Below are 23,190 nucleotides of genomic sequence, written 5' to 3' on the forward strand. Positions count from 1 at the left end.
GTACCACACTGGGTAACAAGGCTTACTGCTGTCATTATCATATTTTAGTAACTTAACCATCCTTCTTCACTCATGAAACACACACGCTATTCATGGAAATAAGACCCTCAAAGAGAAATAAAAGATGGTCTCCCTCTTCCTTAGAAAGAATACAGCTTATATTGGGAAGTAGCATCAGATACTCTACCTTCCACTGAGGGCTGTCCCATGAAGGTGTCATTAAATCCATCCAAAGGAGCACTCTCTTCCTGCTCTTCATTTTCAGTGTCACACTCAACATCACTATCACTGCTCATTCCTGGCAAGAGCCGAAGAACATGCTTCTGGCAGAGAACTGCTGAAAGGGGGAAAAGGAAAAAAACCTATTAAGAAACTTCATATACATTTGATGATGATAATCTATAAGGAGCTAGCATTTACAAACTTATGTTTGTAAAGCACTTTGCACATATCATTTCAATTTGTCCTCACAAAAAGGTGCTATTATTATCCCCCTTTTACACATGAGGAAACTGAGGCAGACAGAAATTAAATGACTTTCCTGGGGTCACACAACTGTTGCCTGGAGCAAGATCTGAAATCAGGTTTTTCTGACTCCAAGTCAAGTGGATCTACTGTGCTTTTTTAAAATCTTATTTTTAAAACCATGAACCAAAATGTAATCAAAAACACATAAATCATGCTATGATACAAGTATGATACAACATTGTTTTACTACTCTGAGTCAATTATCTACTCCATCTAAGGGAATTTAGTTAATGAATTTGTTATAAGACTGTACAATGGCATAGACTTCAAACATCTGGATCTGTGATTGTATCACCAAGAAGGAAAATGATCAACACTGTCAAATGCTGTAAAAAGGATAAGGACTAAAAAGGCCATTTAATGTGGCTACTAAGATATAATTAGTGACTGGAGAAACTGGTTTTAGTTGAATGACTGAGATTGGAAACCTGTTGGCAGTGGGTCTGAGAATAAGAAGGTAGGAAGTAGAGGAGTGTAGATGACTTTCTTGAGGAGTTTAAATGAAGGAGAAGCTCATAAAAATAATGAGATCAAGTAGAGCTATTCAAAAATGGGGGAGACCATAATGTTGGTAGGAAGCATGAAAAAAAGAAAGAAACCAAAGGTAAGAGAAAGCAAGGGGATAACAGTGGAAACAATTTTGAGGGCAAGTCAGGAGTGAATGTGAATAAGAGTGAATTTAGAAAAATTAGATTTGGCAAAAATGGCTGACCTCCAAACAATTTCTTCATCTGAGATTGGAGTGAAGGAAGAAATACTAGAGGAAGTCTGAATGTCTGGAGGAAAGAAGATCTTCTGAGGAGGGAGGAAGAGAGAAGGGGACGTTCTCAGCCAAAAGCTTCACGTTTTCAGGCAAAGTATGAGACAAGTTGCTTTGTAAAAGGAATAGAGAAGAGGGGAAGTTTGAATAAAAAGGAGCAAGTCTGGAACACAGCTATGGAGAATAGGAATCAGTTAGGAAGGAGCAGAATGCTAATCTTGCTGCAGTAAGGTTCTATGAGACTAAATATCATCAATAGGAATAGTTTCATCATTTTCTCAACCTTTATTCAACAGGAATTTGTTCTATAGGAATGAAGAAGACAGTTGGTAGAAGTAATCCAGGGTTGGTAAAAGGATAAACTGAGAAAGAACGAAGAGATGAGGACAAAGAACAATGTTAATGTCATAAGACAGAGAAAAAGAACAATAAAAGATTATAGTTAGATAAGAGATTTTTAGAATTTCTGTACCCAGAAATAGAACATTTGTGAGTAATAGCAGAATCAAAGATAAGACCATCTCTTACCTCAAATGGGAGGAGTATATCATGGGAACTAAGTACAGTGACAAACTGGGAATGCCTTATGTCAGTCATCAATCTGTTCCATGAAAACATAACATTAAGGGGAAACCACATTATAGGGTTTCATAGTTCCAGAGAATGCTATTCATAGTCATATGTGTCACTGTTAATAATGGATCTGGCTTGGAACTTGCCCCTCAGTATAATGCTTACTCCCCATGCACTGTTACTTTTCTCTATTTAGCTCCAAATAGATGCCCAGCATGCTTATCACTTGCTACTTGAGTGAACTGATTGATCAAAAGTCACTTTCTCTTTCTGAGTATCAGGTTCTTCATCAGTAACATGAGTCTACTGACTAGATAAACTATCCAAAATCTCTTCTATTTACAAATCTATGATGTTAGGAAATAAGAAAACATTCCTTCTATAGAGTGAATGTCTTCCACATATTTGTAATCTCATTTCTCAAATGTATATAGATGCAGTTGAGATGAACAAAAAAAAAAAATCAATTTAAAACTCTTACTGAATTCATAGTAGCTTTTTGTTATTACGTATTTTTTCAATCAATAGATGCTAATGAGACTATCATCTGGGCGATGGGGTTCCTCTATGACATTAACAGAGGCATCCTACTTGAAAAAGTTGGAAACCACTGGTTTCCTGATCTCTGAGGTCCCTTTTAGTTCTGTGACCCTCTTCTGTGAAAAGAGATATAATATAGTTCATTCTTTATAATCAACAAATACTGTTTTTCTGAAGGTTGTAGAACTTTTGTGCAACACAAAAAAGCTTCCCTAATATTTTTAAAAGGTTTTAAAATTCTAATACACAATGACCGATATCAATGAACAGCTTTTTAACCTAAAATATCTAATCTATTCGATTGAATAGTACGTCTCTGAAAGAATGAATGAATGAAAAAGCATTTGTAAAATGCTATGTGGCTTTTTCCATATCCCTTCTTTTTTTAAAACATTTAATTTTAATTTTTCTTTATAATTTGTTTTGAACAGAATTAGGTTATCATACTTTGTCAAAAACCTTTTCTGCACTTATTGATATGATTTTGTTGTTCTTGTTATTTCTGCTTATAGTTTTAATAATGAACCAACCATGAATTTCTGGTATATGTTTAATATTGGGTCTTGAGAATACATACAGAAAGTCAGATAGTCTCTACACTCAAGGAGCTGACTCCCTAAATGGAAAGAGAATATAATAAAGGAAAAGTTCAGCTGTAAAGCAGATGGAAAGGCCCAGAAGACCTAAAGGTGCAGGTGTGCTATGAATAGCAAGGTTGTAACAGTGTTGGATGAAAGTGGCAGGGTTTTCAAGGACACAGAGCAATGATTCTTAACCCTTTTTGCATCAAGTGCTTCTTTGGCAGTCTGATAAATGCTATGGACTTGCTCTCAGAAAGTTGTTAAATGATAAATAAAATATACAAGATAACAAAGAAACCAAATTATAGGAAATGCAGTTAACAAAATATTGAAGTAAGTTTATGGACCTCAAATTTAGATTAAGTGTCACAGAAGCAGAGCAGTACGAAGGTGAAGAGGACCTCAAGAAGCAGTATCAGGGCATATGGTAAGACCTGATGGTGCTCCATCTTACAGGAAGAAAAAAAGCTAGTAACTTCCATCTCATCCAAGCCATGTGAGCAGTAAAGCAACACAGATGGATTCTGGGAAATTTAGAGGAGGTGTATAGAAAGAGGGAAGGAAAAGAGGAGGGTGGCAGGGAGGTCTACCCACCACCCAGCTGTCCTAGAAGGTTCTAGAACAGTTTGGCTAGAGATAAGGAAGAAGAGAAAAAACAAATGGAGGAAGAGTATTGCAAATGAAGGTGGATCTTTCAGAAGGTCAAGAAAAGCCAACTACCTCATCCATCTGTCCTTGTCCTGTCCTAATTTCATCTCAAAGGATCCTAGCCTTTTTAAGAAATCCCCAATACAAATGAAATGACCAATATATTCAATCTGCTACAATGGTGAAAACACAGCTTGAATCTTTTCCCAAAGAGAAACTTTAACTCATTTATTAATAGTTATATTTTGGCTAAAAATTTAAATTAAGTATTTTGGTTAAAAAATTAAACTAAAAATGACTGGGGGTAAAACATGGAGAAAGAAAGGGGGAGAGGGGAAGAGAGATTCAAAATCCTTAAATGTTTTGACTTTTCCCTACCAGTAAGTAGATTAAACTGTTAAAATGTTCTGTCATCCTCTTTTTTAGGCTTCTGTCTCCACCTTGTGTTCTTTTACAGTACTGTTACTTAGGACTTAAAAAATCATATTGACGTTTTAGTATTTTAGGTATAAAAGATTTTTCCTAAATATACTGGCAAGACAAGTTTAAGTGACTATTGGTACTTTAACTTCTAAGTTCAATAGTTTTACTTCCTATTAGACCATTATACCTCTTTTACAAATTTCTATGAATATGTGAAAGAGGAAGTAAAAAGACAAGGCAGAAAGTAAACAATTACTCAAATCTCAATTACAGTTTCTTGTAAATAAAAAGTCACAAAAACTGCCTATGATTATTCTAATTAGAGCCTATTATAGTCCACATTGCAATAGAGAATCATTCCATGATTTAAAGTTGAAAGGAATCTCTGAGATCATCTTGATACAGTAGAAAGAACAATGGATTTGGAGTCAGAGGCCTGTCTGAAGTCCCATCTACTCTAATTATTTGACTTTCCAGCATGTCACTAAAACCCTCTGTCTTCTCATCTAAAAAATGAGAAAGCTTGGATTATAAGGTTATTCTAGCTCTTCATCACCTTGAGATCTATTCTAGCTTCTCATTTTATATCTAAAAGAAAGACAAAGTGAAATATTCACAGTCATAGAGCTAGTTAATGGGAAACTAGGACTATCATCAAATTTTCTTCTCTTTAAACAGTGCTAAATACCTATCATTCCATATTTTTAAAGTCAGCCCTTTCCTTAGAAGATATGATCATAAAATTAAGATCAAGATTGGTTTTCTACTTAATGAACATAAATTGTTATTCACCCACAGTAGCAAAGTGTCTGTTTCTAAACCAACCATCCAATAAGTATTTACTCAGTTCTAGAAAGGTAACATAGCCTACAAGAGTTGAACAGGGGCTCAGATCTTTCCTTTGAAATGTATTACCTATATAGACCTGGCCAAATCATGCCTCCTCTATCTGTCTGTCTCCTCATCTGTTACATGGTTATAATAACAGCACTTACTTTGGATCAAATAAGATGTGCATATGCTTTGCTGTTCTTAAAGGACTATACAAACATAAGTATCAAGCTTTGAAGAAGAATTCATTTATCATGTATACTTGGGAACTATATTAACTACCATTATCCTCACACCAGCTTTCAAGGCATTATTACATTCAGATTTCCAGTGAAAATGGGAGATAGGTGAATTTAGCAAAAAAGAAGAAATGATGAGCAGTAAAGAAAGAAGACAAGGAAGTGTTAGGCACAATGCAGGCATTTTTATGTCTTTCTTCTACTGGGTGATAAGATAAATAGTATAGAGTGCAGAAAACTTCAGCAGTTTGTGGTATTTCATCCTTACTATGCTGCCAGGAAGATCTAATAGTCAAATGGCCAGTTCCTAAGAGGAGTCTGTGTTCTTTTGGTTTGAACTCTATTAGAATAAATTGTCTTTCCATTTTCAGATAAAACAATCAACAAAATCTGATTTTTTTTTTTACTGATTACTGATTACTAATTAGGTCTAGAGTTCATTTGTTTTCCAACAGAAAAACACCATCATTTTTATCATTAGGTCATCAAAATGGAAGTTAAGGTTTTCCCACACTGTCATCAGTTTTAAGGTAAAAAACACATTTCATTTAGGCTCAAAGCAGTTTCTGGTTTCCCAGCAAGGACCAACACCAGCTGTACTTTGGAACATCACAAAGCCTGCTTTCTCTTGTCTAGAGTTAGCTACTGTCAGCACTCTATAGAGATCTCTCACATGGAAAATTCTCCTGATGTATTTTACTCAAAGAAAGAGCCTTGTTTTCTCCATACTCAGATACAATGGGATCTGACTAAACTTGTCAGGAAGCCTTTAAAGACACAACATCAAGGTTTCTTCGACTTGGCTCCAACCAAAGGCAGAATGATACCCGTGGCTGGTACTGAGACTTCTCTTTCAAGCAAAGTCTTTTTTCCAAGTCTTTTCTTTCAAGCAAAACAAAAATAAAAACAACCCAGGGAGACAAAAGCTCTTTTTTGTCTAAACAGCTCCCTCTTATCAGCTTCACAAGATGCTTTCTTTCCTCCCAGAACCTGGGACTTTAGTTATAAGTAAACTGCTTAAGTCTCAACAAATTAGTCCAAGTATTTTAGTCAGTGGAATAGTCATTGACTATAGTAATCTAGTGTTTGATAAACCCAAAGACTCCAGCTGCTGGGATAAGAATCTAAAATTTGACAAAAATTGCTGGGAAAACTGGAAAACATTATGGCAGAAACTAGACATTGACCAGCACCCAACACTCTATACCAAGATAAAATTGAAATGGGTTCATGATTTAAACATAATGGGTGATACTATAAGCAAATCAGAAGAATAAGGGATAGTCTTATCTCTCAGGTCTGTGGAGAAGGAAAGAATTTATGGCCAAAAAAGAACTATAAAATGTTATAAAATGCCAAGTGGGCAAGTCTGATTATATTAAATTATAAGGTTTTTGTACAAATAAAACCAATGCAGCCAAAATTATAAGGGAAGCAGAAATCTGTGGATAAATTTTTACATCCAATGTTTCTGAGAAAGGCTTCATTTCTAAAATATATAGAGAGCTGAATCAAATTTTTAAGAATACAAGTAATTCCCTAACTGAAAAATGGTCAAAGGATATGAATAAAAATTAAAACCATTTCTATTCATATTGAAAAAATGCTCCAAGTCACTACTGATCAGAGAAATGCAAATTAAGACAACATTAAAGTACCATTTCACATCTATCAGATTAGTTAAGATGACAGGAAAAGATAATGATAAATGTTGGCAGGGATGTAAGAAACTGGAACATTAACACATTGTTGAAGTTGTGAAATGATCCAATCCTTGTGGAGAACAATTTGGAACTATGCCCAAAGGGCTATCAAACTATGCAGACCCTTTAATCCAGCAATGTTTCTACTGGGTCTATATCCCAAAGAGATCATAACAGAGGGAAAGAGACCCCATGTGCAAAAATGTTTGTAGCAGCCCTTTTTGTAGCAGCAAGGAATTGGAAACTGTGTGGATGCCCCATCAGTTGGGGAATGGCTGAGCAAGTTATGGAATATAATGGAATATTATTGTTCTATAAGAAATGATGAGCAGGCTGATTTCAGAAAAGCCTGGAAAAACTTTTCTGAACTGATACTAAGTGAAGTAAACAGAAGCAAGAGAAGACTGTGTAATGTGTGTGATGTGATTATGTGATGATCAACTGTGATGCACGTGGCTCTTTTCAAAAATGAAGCTGATTCAAGGATTCCAATAGACTTGTGATGGAAAGGGCTATAGAAACTGAATGTGGATTCACCTTTGTGTCTGTTGTTTGTTTGCTTGTTTTTTGTCTTTCTCATTTTTTCCCCTTTTGATCTGATTTTTCTTACCTAGTATAATATATGTGGAAATATGTTTAGAAGAATTGCACGTGTATAACCTATATTGAGTTACTTGCTATATAGGAGGAGAGGGGAGGAAAAAGGAGAAAAAATTGGAATACAAGGTTTTATAAGGGTGAATGTTGAAAAATATCTTTGCATGTATTTTGAAAAATAAAGTTATTTTTATTTTTAAAAAAATCAATGAGGAAAAAAAAAAGAAATACCATTCTCCTCACAACACTCTGAACTGGAGTTGCTCCTGTTGTTTAGCCATTTAGTGATATCTGATTCTGAATTGGGGTTTTCTTAGCAAAGATATTGGAGTGGTTTGCCATTTTCTTCTGTAGCTCACTGAACAGAGACAAACAGGGTTAAGTGACTTGCCCAGGGTGATACAGCTAGTCTGAGGCTGAATATGAACTCAGGTCTTCCTGATTCTAGGCCTAGTGATACTGCACTATATCAAGCTGCCTCAACATGGAAATGGGATGCATTAAAGTAGTATCTACAAATACCCTTTATTCCCCCCTTGCATAGTTTAATACTTTCAAGGAGCTACACCATAAAGTTAGCTCAAAATACTGTTTTTTAAAAGGTGTGTTTTGCAATTTATAAAAGGCAAAATACCACAAAATAAAAGAATTGATTTGACTAGATTGTTCTCAAAGTTTCAAAATCAAAATTTGATCAGTGCTATTCACATTCTAAAATAATTTTTCTCTTTAATAAGTCTAATGTCCAAAATCTTTTGCTGTTTAATTAAATTATATTTTAATTACTTAATCAAAATTTATAAGAAGCAGAAATTAAAGGACAAGCTATGTATGTATGCTAGCAAGAAACCAAACCAAAACAAAAAAACCAATGCAATGGCATTTTAAAATTTTACCAACAGCAAGCAATGGTGCAAGCAAATCCTGCAGGTTTCTCTATATGGCCTTTTAGAAACATTTCCCAATTAATCCTTTCTCTTGGAATAGTGTTGCACCTACAAGAGCACACTGCATTATACTGAATAAGACTGAAGACTAAAATTTTTAGCCTTCTGTAACAGAAAGACCTTCTACAAATGCCAACACCTACACAATGTTGCACACAGCAACTATAGATGGATACTGGCACCTTAATATAGGCTTTGAGCTACAATTCATCAGTCATTGAAATTCAAATGAGTGCAGAGGTGGAAGGTGGCAGACTTTAAAGAAGAAATAACTTTTTTTAAGTCAAATATCATTAAGAAAGTCAACATCCTTTTTTCTCCCCCTAACTTATAAAGGACACAGCAAGGGGAAATCAACACTTCTACACAGAAACCATCTGATTGCAAAAGAACTGCAAAATGTCTTCTGTGCCTCAAACAAGTAGAGAACAATGAACACTATATGCTGAAACAAACATGCAAGCGTGGCTTAACAGAGAAGAAAGCAGTCTGTTATGAATTAACTGACTTTCTATATTCTAAATACTATGTTCACCAAAGAAAGAAGGCAATGAAATGTATTATTTTTTAAAAGCACACACTCAAAAATCAAGTTTGATTTTTCCATCAATTTATGTGCATTTTCAACACAGTCTCTCTCTCTGTATACACACACACACACACACACCAATGATGTCACTTGTTTAATATATGTAATACCTAATAATACCTCTTTTTATGCTTAAATAGCAAATATCAAATTCATAAAATGTTATGCTCAGATTGAAGGTTGCCTTAAAGCTTCCTCATAAAGTAATAATCCTAGCCTCTTAATACTTCTAACCACTATTATTTCCACTATTATTATTATTTCAACTTTTATTTACCTTCTTCAGGCACAGCTGAAGCCCCTTCAGGAAGTATGGCTTGTAACTCCCCCGTTTCAGAATTGTTTTCCATATCAGCTATTGGTGTCCCTTCTATGCGACATCCTTTAGCATTTGACCTTGGAATATGGTAAAGAGATACTATTTTATTACATTTCTGTATTTAAAAGTATATTACAATAAATAGCATTCTTTCTTTTTTTTTTTTTTTTAAATAACTTTTTATTGACAGAACCTATGCCTGGGTAGTTTTTTACAACATTATCCCTTGCACTCACTTCTGTTCCGATTTTTCCCCTCCCTCCCTCTGCCCTCTCCCCAAAGATGGCAAGCAGTCCTATACATGTTAAATAGATTGCAGTGGATCTTGGATATAATATATGTGTGCAGAACCGAACAGTTTTCTTGTTGCTCAAGGAGAATTGGATTTAGAAGGTATAAATAACCTGGGAAGAACAAAAATGCAAGCAGTTTACATTCATTTCCTAGTGTTCTTTCTTTAGGTGTAGCTGCTAAATAGCATTATTTCTTATAACTCATTTATTATCAGTTTTTTTTTTTTTTACATACCCACATGTATGTATATGTAGCTGGGGAAAGTCACTGAAACTCTCTAGCTCTCAGTTTCTACAAGTTGAACCTGATGACCTCTCAATTTTAAATCTATGATCCTATTGTCTTGTGTATTCAAGTAATTTATGGTTTATATAGGACTTTTATCCAGTAACTCTTAACACGTGTAGAAATAATTCATTAACATTTAGAATTGAGCCAGTGTGACTCATGGAACTTTTGCATGATTTCTACCTTTTTAATATTTTATTTAAAATTATTTACAGAAGGCTCCTGAATTGGAAAGACATGAACAACAGTCAGGCGTAAAGAATAACATGACACTGTATTTTCATATAGTCTATACAACTGACTTATTCACATTTACCTACAATGTAAAAATTAAGTACAAAAAGGGATGAATTACTGTAAAGTTAAGTCAGTAGATTATCTACAGATATTTACTTAGCATAGATTATATCATTACTATCAGAGGTACGTAATAATGTGATGTCCTTTTAAAAAATATAGAAATAACATCATTGACCTAACTCCTGTAGGGTTCAGGAGTTCAGAGTTGTTTTTCTCATACTGGGATTGGACTTGCATTGGTGCCAGGTTAGAGGTACTAGCCTTTGGCAAAAATAGGACTGAATTTATAGCTTTAGATTTATCTGGTCTCACTAAGTGACTTAATGAATTACATATAATGAGGAGCATAATAATATAACATTCGGTTATGGAATATTATTGTTCTGTAAGAAATGACCAGCAGGATGAATACAGAGAGGCTTGGAGAGAATTACATGAACTGATGCTAAGTGAAATGAGCAGAACCAAGAGATCATTATATACGTCAACAATGATACTGTAGGAAGATGTAATCTGATGAAAGTGGATTTCTTTGACAAAGAGACCTAATTCAGTTTCAATTGATCAATGATGGACAGAAGCAGCTACACCCAAAGAAAAAACACTGGGAAATGAATGTAAACTGTTTGCATTTTTGTTTTTCTTCCCAGGTTATTTTTACCTTCTGAATCCAATTCTCCCTGTGAAACAAGAAAACTGTTTGGATCTGCACACATACATTGTATCCAGGATATACTAGGACATATTCAACATATATAGGACTGCTTGCCATCTAAGGGAGGGAGTGGAGGGTGGAAGGGAAAAATCGGAACAGAAGTGAGTGCAAGGGATAATGTTGTTAAAAAAATTACCCTGGCATGGATTCTGTCAATAAAAAGTTACTATAATAAAAAAAAAATAATAACATTCTATTCAAATCCTTAAAGAATAAGCTCCAAACATCTGTTTACACAGTTTCTCTACAATTTAATTCACCAGATTAAAAATAACCTCTTAAACAGTCAGCTTTATTCTAAATCAAAAGGAGGGTGCACTGAAAACTGAGTAGGTCAAATGGATGGCAAGACAAATGTCCAATCATTATAAAATGTTTACTAAGGATAAACTATATGAGGTGTAACCTAAGCAAACCACTTCTATAACTATACAATTGTTATTTAAAATTGTACACAATTTCTTAAAGAGTGTCTCTAAATTTTATTTCAAGAATCTTTTCAAGTAGATTCAGACAAAGCTGTCCTATTGTTTAAAATTTTCTTCTATATATACATGCTGAGTAGAAAAGGAGGTAGAATGTCTCATTCAGTAGAACTAAATAAAATATGATGAATCAGTGCTGAAAGGGAAGACTAAACTGATTGTCTCAGGATTTAAATATATGACTTCTGAAGAGGACTAAATAGAATTAAGCGATGTATACTTAATATTTTGTAAATTCTAACTATCTCCTTTAGAGGAGGAAAAAAATTATATAACCAGAAACTAAGTTGCTAGAGGATCTTCACTTAACCTAAATAAATTTAAAGCCTTAAGAAACGTAAAAGATCAAAGCCTTATTAAAATGTATACAATAAAAAAAAAAACCTGTGTTCTCATATCATTTCCATAATCTTAATTTAGTCAAAATGAGCTTTAATTTAAACTTGATATGACTATTTTTTGCTTCCTTTCACATTCTGAACTGTCTTTTTCTCTGGTCAAAATCAAAAAATTGAAACTCTGAATACTTATCAGATATATGATAATTTTTTTCTATTTTTCCTTTTTATAGATTTGAGAAAATGGGTAGCTTAATTTGTTAAATATAATAGGCATATATTGAAAAGCAAAATATTTAAAGACACAATAAAAGTAACATTACATTAATAAAAGATATTAAATTTACCCCAAGGTGACCATTTTTCTTGTTTTGTCCATAACAGGTAAACCATTTAAACCTGCAACAATTAAAACATCTGGATCCAAAACTTCACACTGTCTGTCTTCTGCTTTGGGCAATACTTCACAGATGTTGCCATGAGTCAAGGCCCGGGGTGGGCTATGTCTGCTACTAGACTGTGAGCTTCCAGGGCATCCTTAAAAAAAAAGGAATGTTTGTAGGTTTATTGTAGTAAAATCAACACATTTCCTGGAAATACAGACATTAAAAGTTCTCCTAAGTATCCACTCAACTTACTGTTTAGAAATAAGGAAAAAATATACTAATCAACCAGCCTACTTTTTAAGGACTCAGCTTGGAACTAAATTATTACCTTCTTTTCAAAAAACACATATTGATCATTAGCAACTGTACAGAGAAAGAGAATATCTTCAAAAATCTTTGGTGGCTCTCCAATGTCTACAGAATAAAGTGGATTTAAGTATTGATCCTGGAATTCTAAGATCTCAAGCACATAATATGATTTCAGTCTCTCTGTATAGCCTCACAAAATACTATTTCCATTCACATACCTTACAACTAAACCAGACTAATTCTCCCTCCCTTGTTCTCCTTTGTTTACTCCTCATTCCATGCCCTGTGAGTAGAATGGACTCCTGAATCCACATTTATGTTCACTGATATCCCTCTTCTTGCTTAACGGCCCAATTCAGATGCCACCTTGTCTTGGAACCTCTTCCTGTCTTTCCTTCAAATGTAAACAGTCTCTTCTCCATAAAAATCCTCATAGAAGTTTGCCCAGACTTTTCCTTCAATCTCATTTCTCCTGAACTCTTTCTCCTTTTATTACTTATTTAAATGTGTAGTAGTCTTCCTATTATTTATATCATGATCTTGAAAGTTAATAGCCTAATTTCACCTATAAAAATGAAGCCAGTTGCAGAAACAAAACTCCCAAACTTTTCACTTATGAGAAACAGAGCTAAAACATAATTTTCCATATAAGTAAAGTTATGAAATATAATGGCTTCCTTCTCTAAAACTAAAGCTATCCCACTTCACCTTAGTTTCAAAAGATCCTTATTTAATATGTAACAGTTGCCAATTTTTAATGAAATCAGATTAATGCTAAAGCTGCCAATCTTTCAAATCATATCATGTTACAACAGTTATTTAAAAAATAAAATTTTTGGAAAGCAGGAACTACATAATATGTACCTCTATACCTCCATACTTAGTTAAGCAGTTTGCTTTGCATATAGTAATGGCTTAATGATTTGCAATGAATTAAGAATTTCGACACAAATTTTTATTGAAAGTCTTGCAATTAAAAAAAAACAAAACAAAACAACTTTCACCATACAGCATCTACTTAAGCATTTTGGATTTACCTTCAGAGGAAGTCTGACAGTCTCCCTTTGGGCGATGATTGTTTTCCCCACAATCCACTGCTCTCCTTAGTGACAAACTTCCAGCTGTACCAGATCGGGTAGGTTTAGGAGAATTACTTTTCTTATTTGTGGCTGAAAAGATATTTTGATTTTTTTTTGTATATAAGATACAAAATATTGCCTCAGCAAGATTCTCTGTCTTCCTATGCAGATAGAGTTCCAACTGCTGTCTCCCAAAGAAGGAATTTTTGTTGCTTAATGATTTATAAAGAAATCTTCTAGAGAATCTTCCCAGACAGAAGGCTCAAATGATTTTGAGCTATCAAGTCATTTTATAAACAAGAAGTGAAATTAATCAGGGGAAAAAAGTGAGAAGCCAATGTCCTCTAAAGTAGAACTACTTGCTATATATGGAAAAAACAATGGAATTGGAAGAAATGTGTTATAGTACTGTCTGATTCTGGACAAATTGCATCACCTTTCTAATCTACATAATAAGAAGCTTGGATTAGATGAGCTCTAAAACTTCATCATAGTATTAAAATTCTATGAAATCTTTCTATAGAATTGATTTCCTCAAGAAATTTGGCCAACTGGAGAGACTTACATGAACTGAGGCTGAGTGAAATGAACAGGACCAGGAGATCATTATATACTTCAACAACAATACTGTATGATGATCAATTCTGATGGACGTGGCCCTCTTCAACAATGAGATGAACCAAATCAGTCCCATTTGTTCAATAACGAAGAGAACCAGCTACACCCAGCAAAAGAACTCTGGGAAATGAGTGTGAACCACAACATAGCATTTCCACTCCCTGTTTTTGTCCGCTTGTATTTTTTATTTCATTCTCAGGTTAATTTTACCTTATTTCTAAGTCCGATTTTTCTTGTGCAGAAAAATAATTGTATGGATATGTATACATATTTTATATTTAACATATACTTTTAACATATTTAATGTGTACTGGTTTACCTGACATCTAGAGGAGGGAGTGGGGGGAAAGAGGGGAAAAGTTGGAACAGAAGGTTTTGCAAGGGTCAATGCTGAAAAATTATATCCTGCAAATAAAGAGCTATAATGAAGGGAAAGGAAGGGAAAGGAAAGGAAAAAGGAAAAAGGAAAGGAGAGGAAGGAAGGAAGGAAGGAAATAAATTTGGCCAGCACTCTCAAGATAAACTATCTTGTAAAACTGAACTTACACAATTACAAGAAAAATGGTTCTTCAATAAGGACAGAAATTTCAAATTCTTTCCTAATAAGGCACTCAGAACTGGGCTGGGCCTTTGACATAGAGATGAAACTTAAAACAAGGTAATCTAAAATTGAAAGCAAATAAGGATGTTTCTGTGTAAACGCTCTGAATTAAGTTTGTTGAAGCTTTTTATTTAAGTCGTACCTCTCTCATAAGGGTCACTGAAAAAATGTTAGAACTTTTAAAAACTGAATTGGGAATAAATTGAAAAGGGAATAAAATGTGAGCATCTGAAAGACTGATGGAAAGGGAAGATGAAGTGAAATAATATTTCTCAAAGGTGACATTTAGCCAACTGTAAAGGTAAAGATGAGGGGGAAAGTGTAATTTTTAAATTAAACTCTAGCTGTAATATTGACAATAAGGTAAACGGAAAATTTTAAATAAAGAGATTACATCAATCAAAACAGAATGGGGGAAAGGAATGATTAAAACTACTGATACAAAGTAAAATAACCTTACTTTAGTGCAGGGAAGTTAGGCAAGGGGAAGTTAGCAAAAAACAAAAACAAACAAACAAAAAAACACAGGTAACATGTTGATTAAAAAAAGAAAAAGAAAAAGGATCTAATGGTAGGAAAACCAAACAATTATAGTCTTGAATGCTAATGGGTTAATTTCACCTATAAAAATGAAGCCAATAGCAGAAACAAACCCTTCAAACTTGCTTATGAGAAACATATGGCTTCCTCCTCTAAGACTAAAACTAACTAGTAGTTAAGTGAATAGTTTGAAAGGATTTTTATTCAATGAGTAGCAGTTAGCAACTTTAAATGAAATCAGGTTGGTGCTAAATCTGTCAATTTTTCCAGTAACAATGTTTCAAAAGCCATTTAAAGAATAAAATATGGGACAATTAGGTAGCACAGTGCATGGAGTACCAGCTCTGAAGTCAGGAGGACCTGAGTTCAAATCTGACCTCAGACACTTAACAATTCCTAGCTGTGTAACCCTGGGCAAATCACTTAACCCCAATTGCCTGGGGGGGGGGGGGAAGAAAAAAAAACAAAAAAGAAATTTCAGAATAAAATATCCTCACTCTCCAATTCTCTACCCCTATTATAGGTGCTAAACCACTATAGAGCCAGCTCTTTCCAGAAGATGCTCCCTCTTCTACTACTACTAAGAGGTTTGTTAATCTCCTTTTTCAATCTTTCTTATCCTCCCACATCACTTATATGAACCCTGAAATATACTGGGCTTAAAAAGACAATAAGCTAGCCTTCAGGAAGGCCAAGGCTAAATTATAAAACAGACCAAATTTGTCATTAGTACTTTCCCTTTCCTTGTACCAATCTTTTTTCTGCCCCTACCCAAAATTCATTGCTTTGATACTGCCTCTGAGTGTTCAGAAAACTTCAATGTCATACTCGAACCAGTTCTGCACTAATCTTAAGTAGTCTGTGATTCAGGATCACCTCTCTTCACCCAATTCCTAAACAAGATTACCATCCTTTAGAGCCAGATGTAAAAATGTAGCAAATTAAGTTTTTTCCACTACTTTACAAATTAAGTTACTCCACTACTTCCACCTCCAATTCACCTATTACATCTAATGGTTTTCTGGATGGTTTAAAAAAGCATCCCTCTAGGTTTTTCTCTTGTTGCTACTTTATCAGAGGGAAGCGAGAACCTTAGATGCCCAAAGAGTCCTGAGACAATTATTTCCTGTTCTTTTTAAAGGACTAAAATATAGGGCACCCTTAACTATGGACCCAGATGGCGGGTTTACTGGTCCATACAAGACAAACAAAAAAAGGACAGACAATGGGTATCCTGGGACCAAGATGGCTTACAAAGGAAGTATTCTTTCCTAAAATTACATCTGAGGAGGTAAGGTACAACAGCTGACCTAGAGTAAAGGTGTACATAACCCTCAACAACATTAATGTTTGTATAACAAGATAGATCAATCATTTCTCAGATGAAAAATAGGAAAACAAAGGATAATTGGCTTCTGGATATATATTGAACTACAAATTCAACCTTTCTCACTGTTAATTCACTGCATTAGGGTTTAATTCAGCTCTTCTTCACTATACTATCAGCCCCACCTCTATGATAACTTTAAGGAGTCCTCTGATTAGTGAGTACCTATCCAGGATTACCCTGTCTTGAGAAGCCTCATCCTGATGCTCACTTTGCTTCTTGCTTAGATCTGCTCCACCTCCATGAGAGTTGAAGTGCCTCTGTAAGGGACCATCTTATTTTCTTTTTGTATTCCTAGAGTTTAGCATAGTGCCTGGCAAATAACTTTCTATCTAAATTCCTTACCTTTGTATATGCATTAAAATTTCATCCTTTTGACACATCAATACTTCTAAGCATTTATATGATGCTTACAGAATCTTGATATTATAAAATTAACCTCTTTATAAACTATAAAGTTCAAATCTGAAACTGAATTGCTTGAGGAGTTCTTGCTGTGGTAACTTTCTCATGAAGACATAACCTTCCATAATTTAGTACATTTTTATTAAAGGGATTGCCTTAGGCACATAATTTACATAACCTGCACCCAGAAAGAACCACAGATCTACTATTAAAATCAAGATTGTAAAACCCAGGTTTTTCTGACTCCAAATCCTACACTTTACCAAGTTACCCTATAGATGAAACCAAAATACAGAAAAAATTGTTATAAAATTAATCTTAAGATTATTGTTGGGTTGGTTTCTTTTTAAATAAGTGAGATGAAAAAGCCCAAAAAGTTAGTTACAGCAACACTAAATAATTCAAGACTTCAAAGACTTGTGATTTCATGCTTGTGGGCACTGTCTTCACTGATACACATCTGAAACAAACTGTTCTTTTACTTTAGTAGCTAGGCTTTCAGGCCTTGCTGGGGCCAACATTCTCAGAACTAAGTAAGGTTGGTCCTCAGACAAGACATCTGGTCCAAAACAGTCCTTGACAATCAAATACCATCTTTATGAATCATGATCTTAAATCTAGTCGCTGCAATAATCTCTTAATAACCAGAGTTCCCTGCCAACATTCCATCTCAACCCCACCAAAATTAGTCCTTAAAGGATATATATATTCATGCTGTAAGCTCATTTGACAAAATGGAGCTTTTTTAAAATTGTTTTCTCCAAATTGTTATAAGACAGTAACGTTTAGAACTGAATAGGATTTTATAGATCTCTAGTCCAAAGTCCTAATTTTACAGAGAAGTAAAACAGGAGGCAAAGAGGTGAAATGATTTGACTAAAAATCTGGTCAGGCTTGAAAACCCAAGACATCTGACTCCTTATTCTAGGTTCTTTCTACTATCGTGCTTCTAGTTCCTTAATTTCAAAACTGTTTCATAGAAAAATTTACAAGTCCCTTCCCCACTTACAGCTCCTGATGTAACAGCTTGTAACTGATGACTTTGTCAGAAGTTCCATTCCAAGATCTTGCAATTTGCCACAGCTTTCTGTTGTACAGGAAGCCAAAGACACCTGATCAGCAGAAAAAGAGTTGGACTGGACATCACAGGACCCAGCATTGCTGCTTCTTACTTCTGATAGTTGATTTTTTACATCAGACATTTTGCTTCTCACTTCAGCCATTTGGGTTTTGAGTCTCTTTAGCATCTTCAAGTCTGGAGGCACTCTCCACATTGCCTGTTGTCTCCTTTGATCTTTATCTTTCCGGGCATATGAGGCTTCGGGGGGGGGGGGGGGGAAGGAAAACTGTCTTAATATTAAAGTTTTAATAATATTTTAAATTACCTAATACCCTATGCTACATATCTGAATAGACACATCTGGGATACTATGTATAAATGCATTAATGAAAATCAAGATAAAAACAAAGTCACATCCCAACCTATAATATATTATTTGGGACATATTCAACCCAACCATTCATATTAGTCTATGACTTTTCAATTTGAATTAAAGATAATTTGAAAATTCCAAAATTAAAAGTTAAAAAACTACATTCCTTTAGATGCTAAACTATGGAAATTCCTTATAAATATAAGATTTAGGACCTCTAGCAATTAATTCTCTTTACTGTGTATCATTTTTCATTTAAAAAACTGTGGTAAAAGTAATGAAAGCTCTGACTTAAAATAACAAGAAACCTATATTAGTTTTTCGATGAGTTCTAAAATGAGAAAAAAGAACTCATTAAGAGGGAGACCCTTTTAACTTGCTATAATTGCTTCAGCACAAGAATAGGAAAAAATGAAGCAAAAGGAACTAAACTAAAATCTTGATAGCACAAAGATTTAAAATAAAAAATATAAAACAGCTATTTGTTATTAAAATGACAAATGGACCCATTTCAGAATCATATGGTCTACTATTTCTGTTCTACCTATTAAACTACCAGATTTCAGATTTCAAAGTGACCAGAAATGAGGAATTGGTTCTCTGCCAATTAGTGATAATAGTAGTATCTTAACTTGTCCAGAAGCTTTATCTATCCATAGAAGTTCACAGGTATATACATAATGCTTTCTGGTTAATACAGCATTCCCTTCATAAAACATTGTTGGCACTGGTATTATGATCCCCATTTTACAGATGAGGAAATAGGTATAAAAAGGTGAGTGTATTTGCCCATGCTCAGAGGTAATAAGTAGCAAAGACAGGATTAGGTCCTAAATCTTCTGGCTATCTCCCCTTCTCCCTACCCTTTTTCTGGAACTATTACACTACTATACCATACATCTAAGAATCAAGAGTGTAGCAAAAAATTCTCAAAATATTAGATAAGGTCACTTCCAGGCCCAAATTCCATGATCCTATGTAAAAGTCCATGCAACAACTATCTTTAAAATAAGTACAGTTTAAAAAAGAACATACATTTTTTTTTTCATAATCTCCTTGCCACTACAAGCTTTCAGGAGATGAGAATCAGAAAATCTGATGGTTGAGAGAAAAGCTGCTAAGCAGACAGGGACAGTGAGAGAAGCAAAAAGACAATGAAACAGCAAGGAAAGAAATAGAAAAAATATAAAAAGCTTACACAAGAAACTAAAAACCTTCAGAAATTTAGAGTTGGAGTGAATGCACAAGCAAACTGCCCTAAACATTTTGATAAGCCCTAAGTATAGTTCCATAATACAGCACAATAATAATGCTTCAAAATGATGGAATCATAGAATTAAGACCTGTAAATTACCTTAAGAGAGCACCCAATTCAGCAATAATGCAACAAATTTTTATATCAAGTGTCTATTATGTGTAGAAGAACCCTGGCCTAGGGTTTTAAAGATTAAATGAGGCATGGACACTGAGAGAGGCATTACAATCAAGTAGAGAGGGAAAGAGTAAATAAAAAGTTATTATATAAAAAACTAAAGAAAACGTACAATGAAGAAGTAGAAAGAGGAATAAAGTGCTATGGAAGTTAAAGGAAATGAACAAAGAAGTTGAGGAAGGGGAAGGGAGAGAGAGAACATAATTCAAAATCATTTAAGAAAAAATTAGTTTATTGTGAATAATCAAAAAAAATAGAAACTAAATTAAATTTTAGAAAAATTCCTATGTAAAATGGTGAAAACATTTTTTCAAAGTGGTGTTTAAAAGTGATCTATACTGAACATTTGGCTACCTCAAATGATTTATACCTTCCCTCTTCCTCCCACTAAGAGTCTAGGTAGCTGGAATTTTATTGAAATTTCATTCCATTAAAGTTAATTATATGCAGCAGTATTTCCTTGATTCTGAAAGAGTCAAATAATCTTTATGAATAATGCTGTATTATTTAAAGGCATAAATTTTAGGGAAAATATCTTCATAAACACCAAAGAGCCCTTTAGAATATCTCTCTCTCTCTAGTGAGTTATAAATTATCACTTGGTAAAACATTTATATACAACCCCACTGGGTGGGCCTAACAATAAATTTCTTCTAGGCCTACAAATTTTTGAAAATTCTTGTAAAACATACATGACTTGTTAAAACAATAGCTCAGAATTTGTACAATATTGTATATATTATTGATTTGGTTATCTCAGAGGCACAGCAAATAAATCTTACTAACAAACAATTTAATATACTTAACATGATACTTACTTTGATATACAAAGATATTTAGAGGAGACCTCTGAAAACTTAGTTCTAATAATATAAAAAGTGGGTTTCTAAAATCTCTCTCCATATTAATATTTAAAAGAACAGGACCAAAGTCAGTCACACAAGAGATCTTCTCTACTACCAATTAAAGTAAATTTAATTACATTAAGTTAAAGATTATGAAAAGGTTTGTTTGTTATTGCTGTTTTTTTACCTGTGGACTGTAGCAATGAAGCAGGTGGACGAGGCTGTAAGCCCCATAAATTTTCCATACTGCTCCGGTCCTTAAGATCCAACAAGTGTATTAAAATTAAGGGATCAATATCTAATAAACTGCTACTAGCTGCAGACCCTGTATTTCCAGCTCGCCTTGAAGCTCTGCGGCTTGCACTTGCATAACCATGGCTACTGCCTGCAAGAGAAAAAAAAAAGTGGGAAATTTATATTTCTAGTTTGTTTATTTTTTAAAAATAGAAGCAAAAATGTTTATATTCTAGTGACTGTATGTCCAGTTTCACTTCTTAGTAGCATCTCTTCTATCCATAATGATATTTGCTATATATCAACAGACTGCAAGTCAGAGATTGGTAGAGACCAGTATAAGATTTACACTCCCATAATGTTCAAGGCCAGTAATTGCCAAGAATTTAGGAAACTGAACAATGAGAATGGATACTACCACTGCTTCTATACATAAAAGAAAAATATATAAAATATACATGAGTCACAAAAATGTTTTCTGCATCCAATTTTAAAATATTATGAGTATTTGGTCTCAAAGGCAACATAAATTAGGATAATGAAATGTCACTACTCATTGAAAATTATTTAAAAATAACACTATAAACCAAATTATAATCCAAAGGCAAGTCTCACTCAAACTATTCATGGATCTTCTTTCTAATGATCAGTATTATTCCACTATATTTCTCTTGAATCCCCATACTCATAATACTACCAAAGTAGAGATACTACTTATCTTTAGGTTAAGTTTTGTCAATTTTGGGAAGCCCAGGGCTTTCAAATTAATCAGGCCAGTGTATAATGATAACATTAATGAAACATCTCCATCTTAAAAGGACCCTCCAAGGATAAAAATTTTAGATACTTTGATGGCAGACTGATAGAAGGGATATTTGTAATAAGCAAAGCACTAACAAATGTTAGCTGATATTATTATTATAGTTATTATCATCCTATATCTGCCCACTTGCCAAAATTGTGACCTTGATCAAGTTAAATCAACTTATCCGAACCTATTTGATCATTTTAAAAATTACTAAGTGATCTCCAAGTCAAAGATTCTGTATGCTATTTTATGATTACATATCACATTTCATACCTTGTCTGAACCTTTGAATTTAGGTAATCAAACTATTATTTTAATGTTATAGGTAAGAAAACTGAGACTTACCTAAGACACTTGGTGAAATTTTACAGATATCAATAAGTGACAACTACAGAATATTTTATACATATTCTTCCCAGAAAAACAGTTGAAATCTACCACCTGATAATTTTTATTTTTTTTTTTTAAAAATTAAGGTTTCCTAAAACACTTAGCAAAAGGAAAGGAAAAAAAAAACCTTTATCCCTAACAACTAATCCTATGAATCCTATTTTTATTTTCAAGTTGAGGTTATAGTTAAAAGAATTATGCTAAGCCAAAAGAATGTTGTATATCTTTAACATATTTAACATGTATTGGTCATCCTGCTATCTAGGGGAGGAGGTGGAGGGAAGGAGGGAAGGAGGGAAAAAACTGCAACAAAAGGTTTGGCAATTGTCAATGCTGTAAAATTACCCATGCATATAACTTGTAAATAAAAAGCTATTAATAAATAAAAAAAAAAAACTTGCAAAAAAAATGTACTAAGACTGTTGTATATATACAGTAAATAGCACTATAATATGATGACCAACTGTAAATTAATTAACCATAAATCAAAGTAATCCTAAGGACTCATGATAAAAAATGCTATCCCCTCCAGAGAAAGAACTGATGAAGTCTGAATATAGAATGAAGCATACTATTTTTTCACTTTATTGTCTTTTATTATTGTTTCATTTTGGGTTTTTTGGCAAATTATTAAACCTTTATTCCTTAATTTTTGCATATATTTGATGCAGATATTAAACTGATTACCATTTTGGGATGAGGGAAGACAATATAAACTCAAAACGTTTTTAAAATGTTAAAAATTGTTTTTACATGTAACTGGGAAAAATACTAAAAAATAATTATACTATAACTTGGATCCAAATGAATGTCACATAGGAAAATATTTATGAGTAATTCATATGAAAGGAAGTCACTTGAATTTTTTTTTCAAAGTAACCTTTTCTTTAATAAAACATGCAACTAATATTTATGAAATAATATTCACAATATATTATGTAGCATGTTGAACTAAGACAAAATGCCAACTAAAAAAGTTCATCCTATTAAAAAGTGTTGGCCATGTTTAACCTATATTGGATTAC

The 23,190-nt window shown here is 33.6% G+C and overlaps 1 protein-coding gene across 1 annotated transcript in view; it reads right to left on the bottom strand.

Annotated features, from left to right (window-relative positions):
• Positions 1 to 23,190, bottom strand: part of TRIM37 (tripartite motif containing 37) — a 110,718-nt gene that overhangs the window by 3,805 nt on the left and 83,723 nt on the right. Inside the window, 6 exon segments of the mRNA XM_031966497.1 lie at positions 188 to 337; positions 9,237 to 9,355; positions 12,046 to 12,235; positions 13,431 to 13,562; positions 18,033 to 18,341; positions 20,921 to 21,118. Of these exon segments, the coding sequence (XP_031822357.1) occupies positions 188 to 337; positions 9,237 to 9,355; positions 12,046 to 12,235; positions 13,431 to 13,562; positions 18,033 to 18,341; positions 20,921 to 21,118 (1,098 nt within the window).

The sequence above is a fragment of the Sarcophilus harrisii genome, chromosome 4 (genome assembly GCF_902635505.1).
Source record: "Sarcophilus harrisii chromosome 4, mSarHar1.11, whole genome shotgun sequence".
Taxonomy (NCBI): domain Eukaryota; kingdom Metazoa; phylum Chordata; class Mammalia; order Dasyuromorphia; family Dasyuridae; genus Sarcophilus; species Sarcophilus harrisii.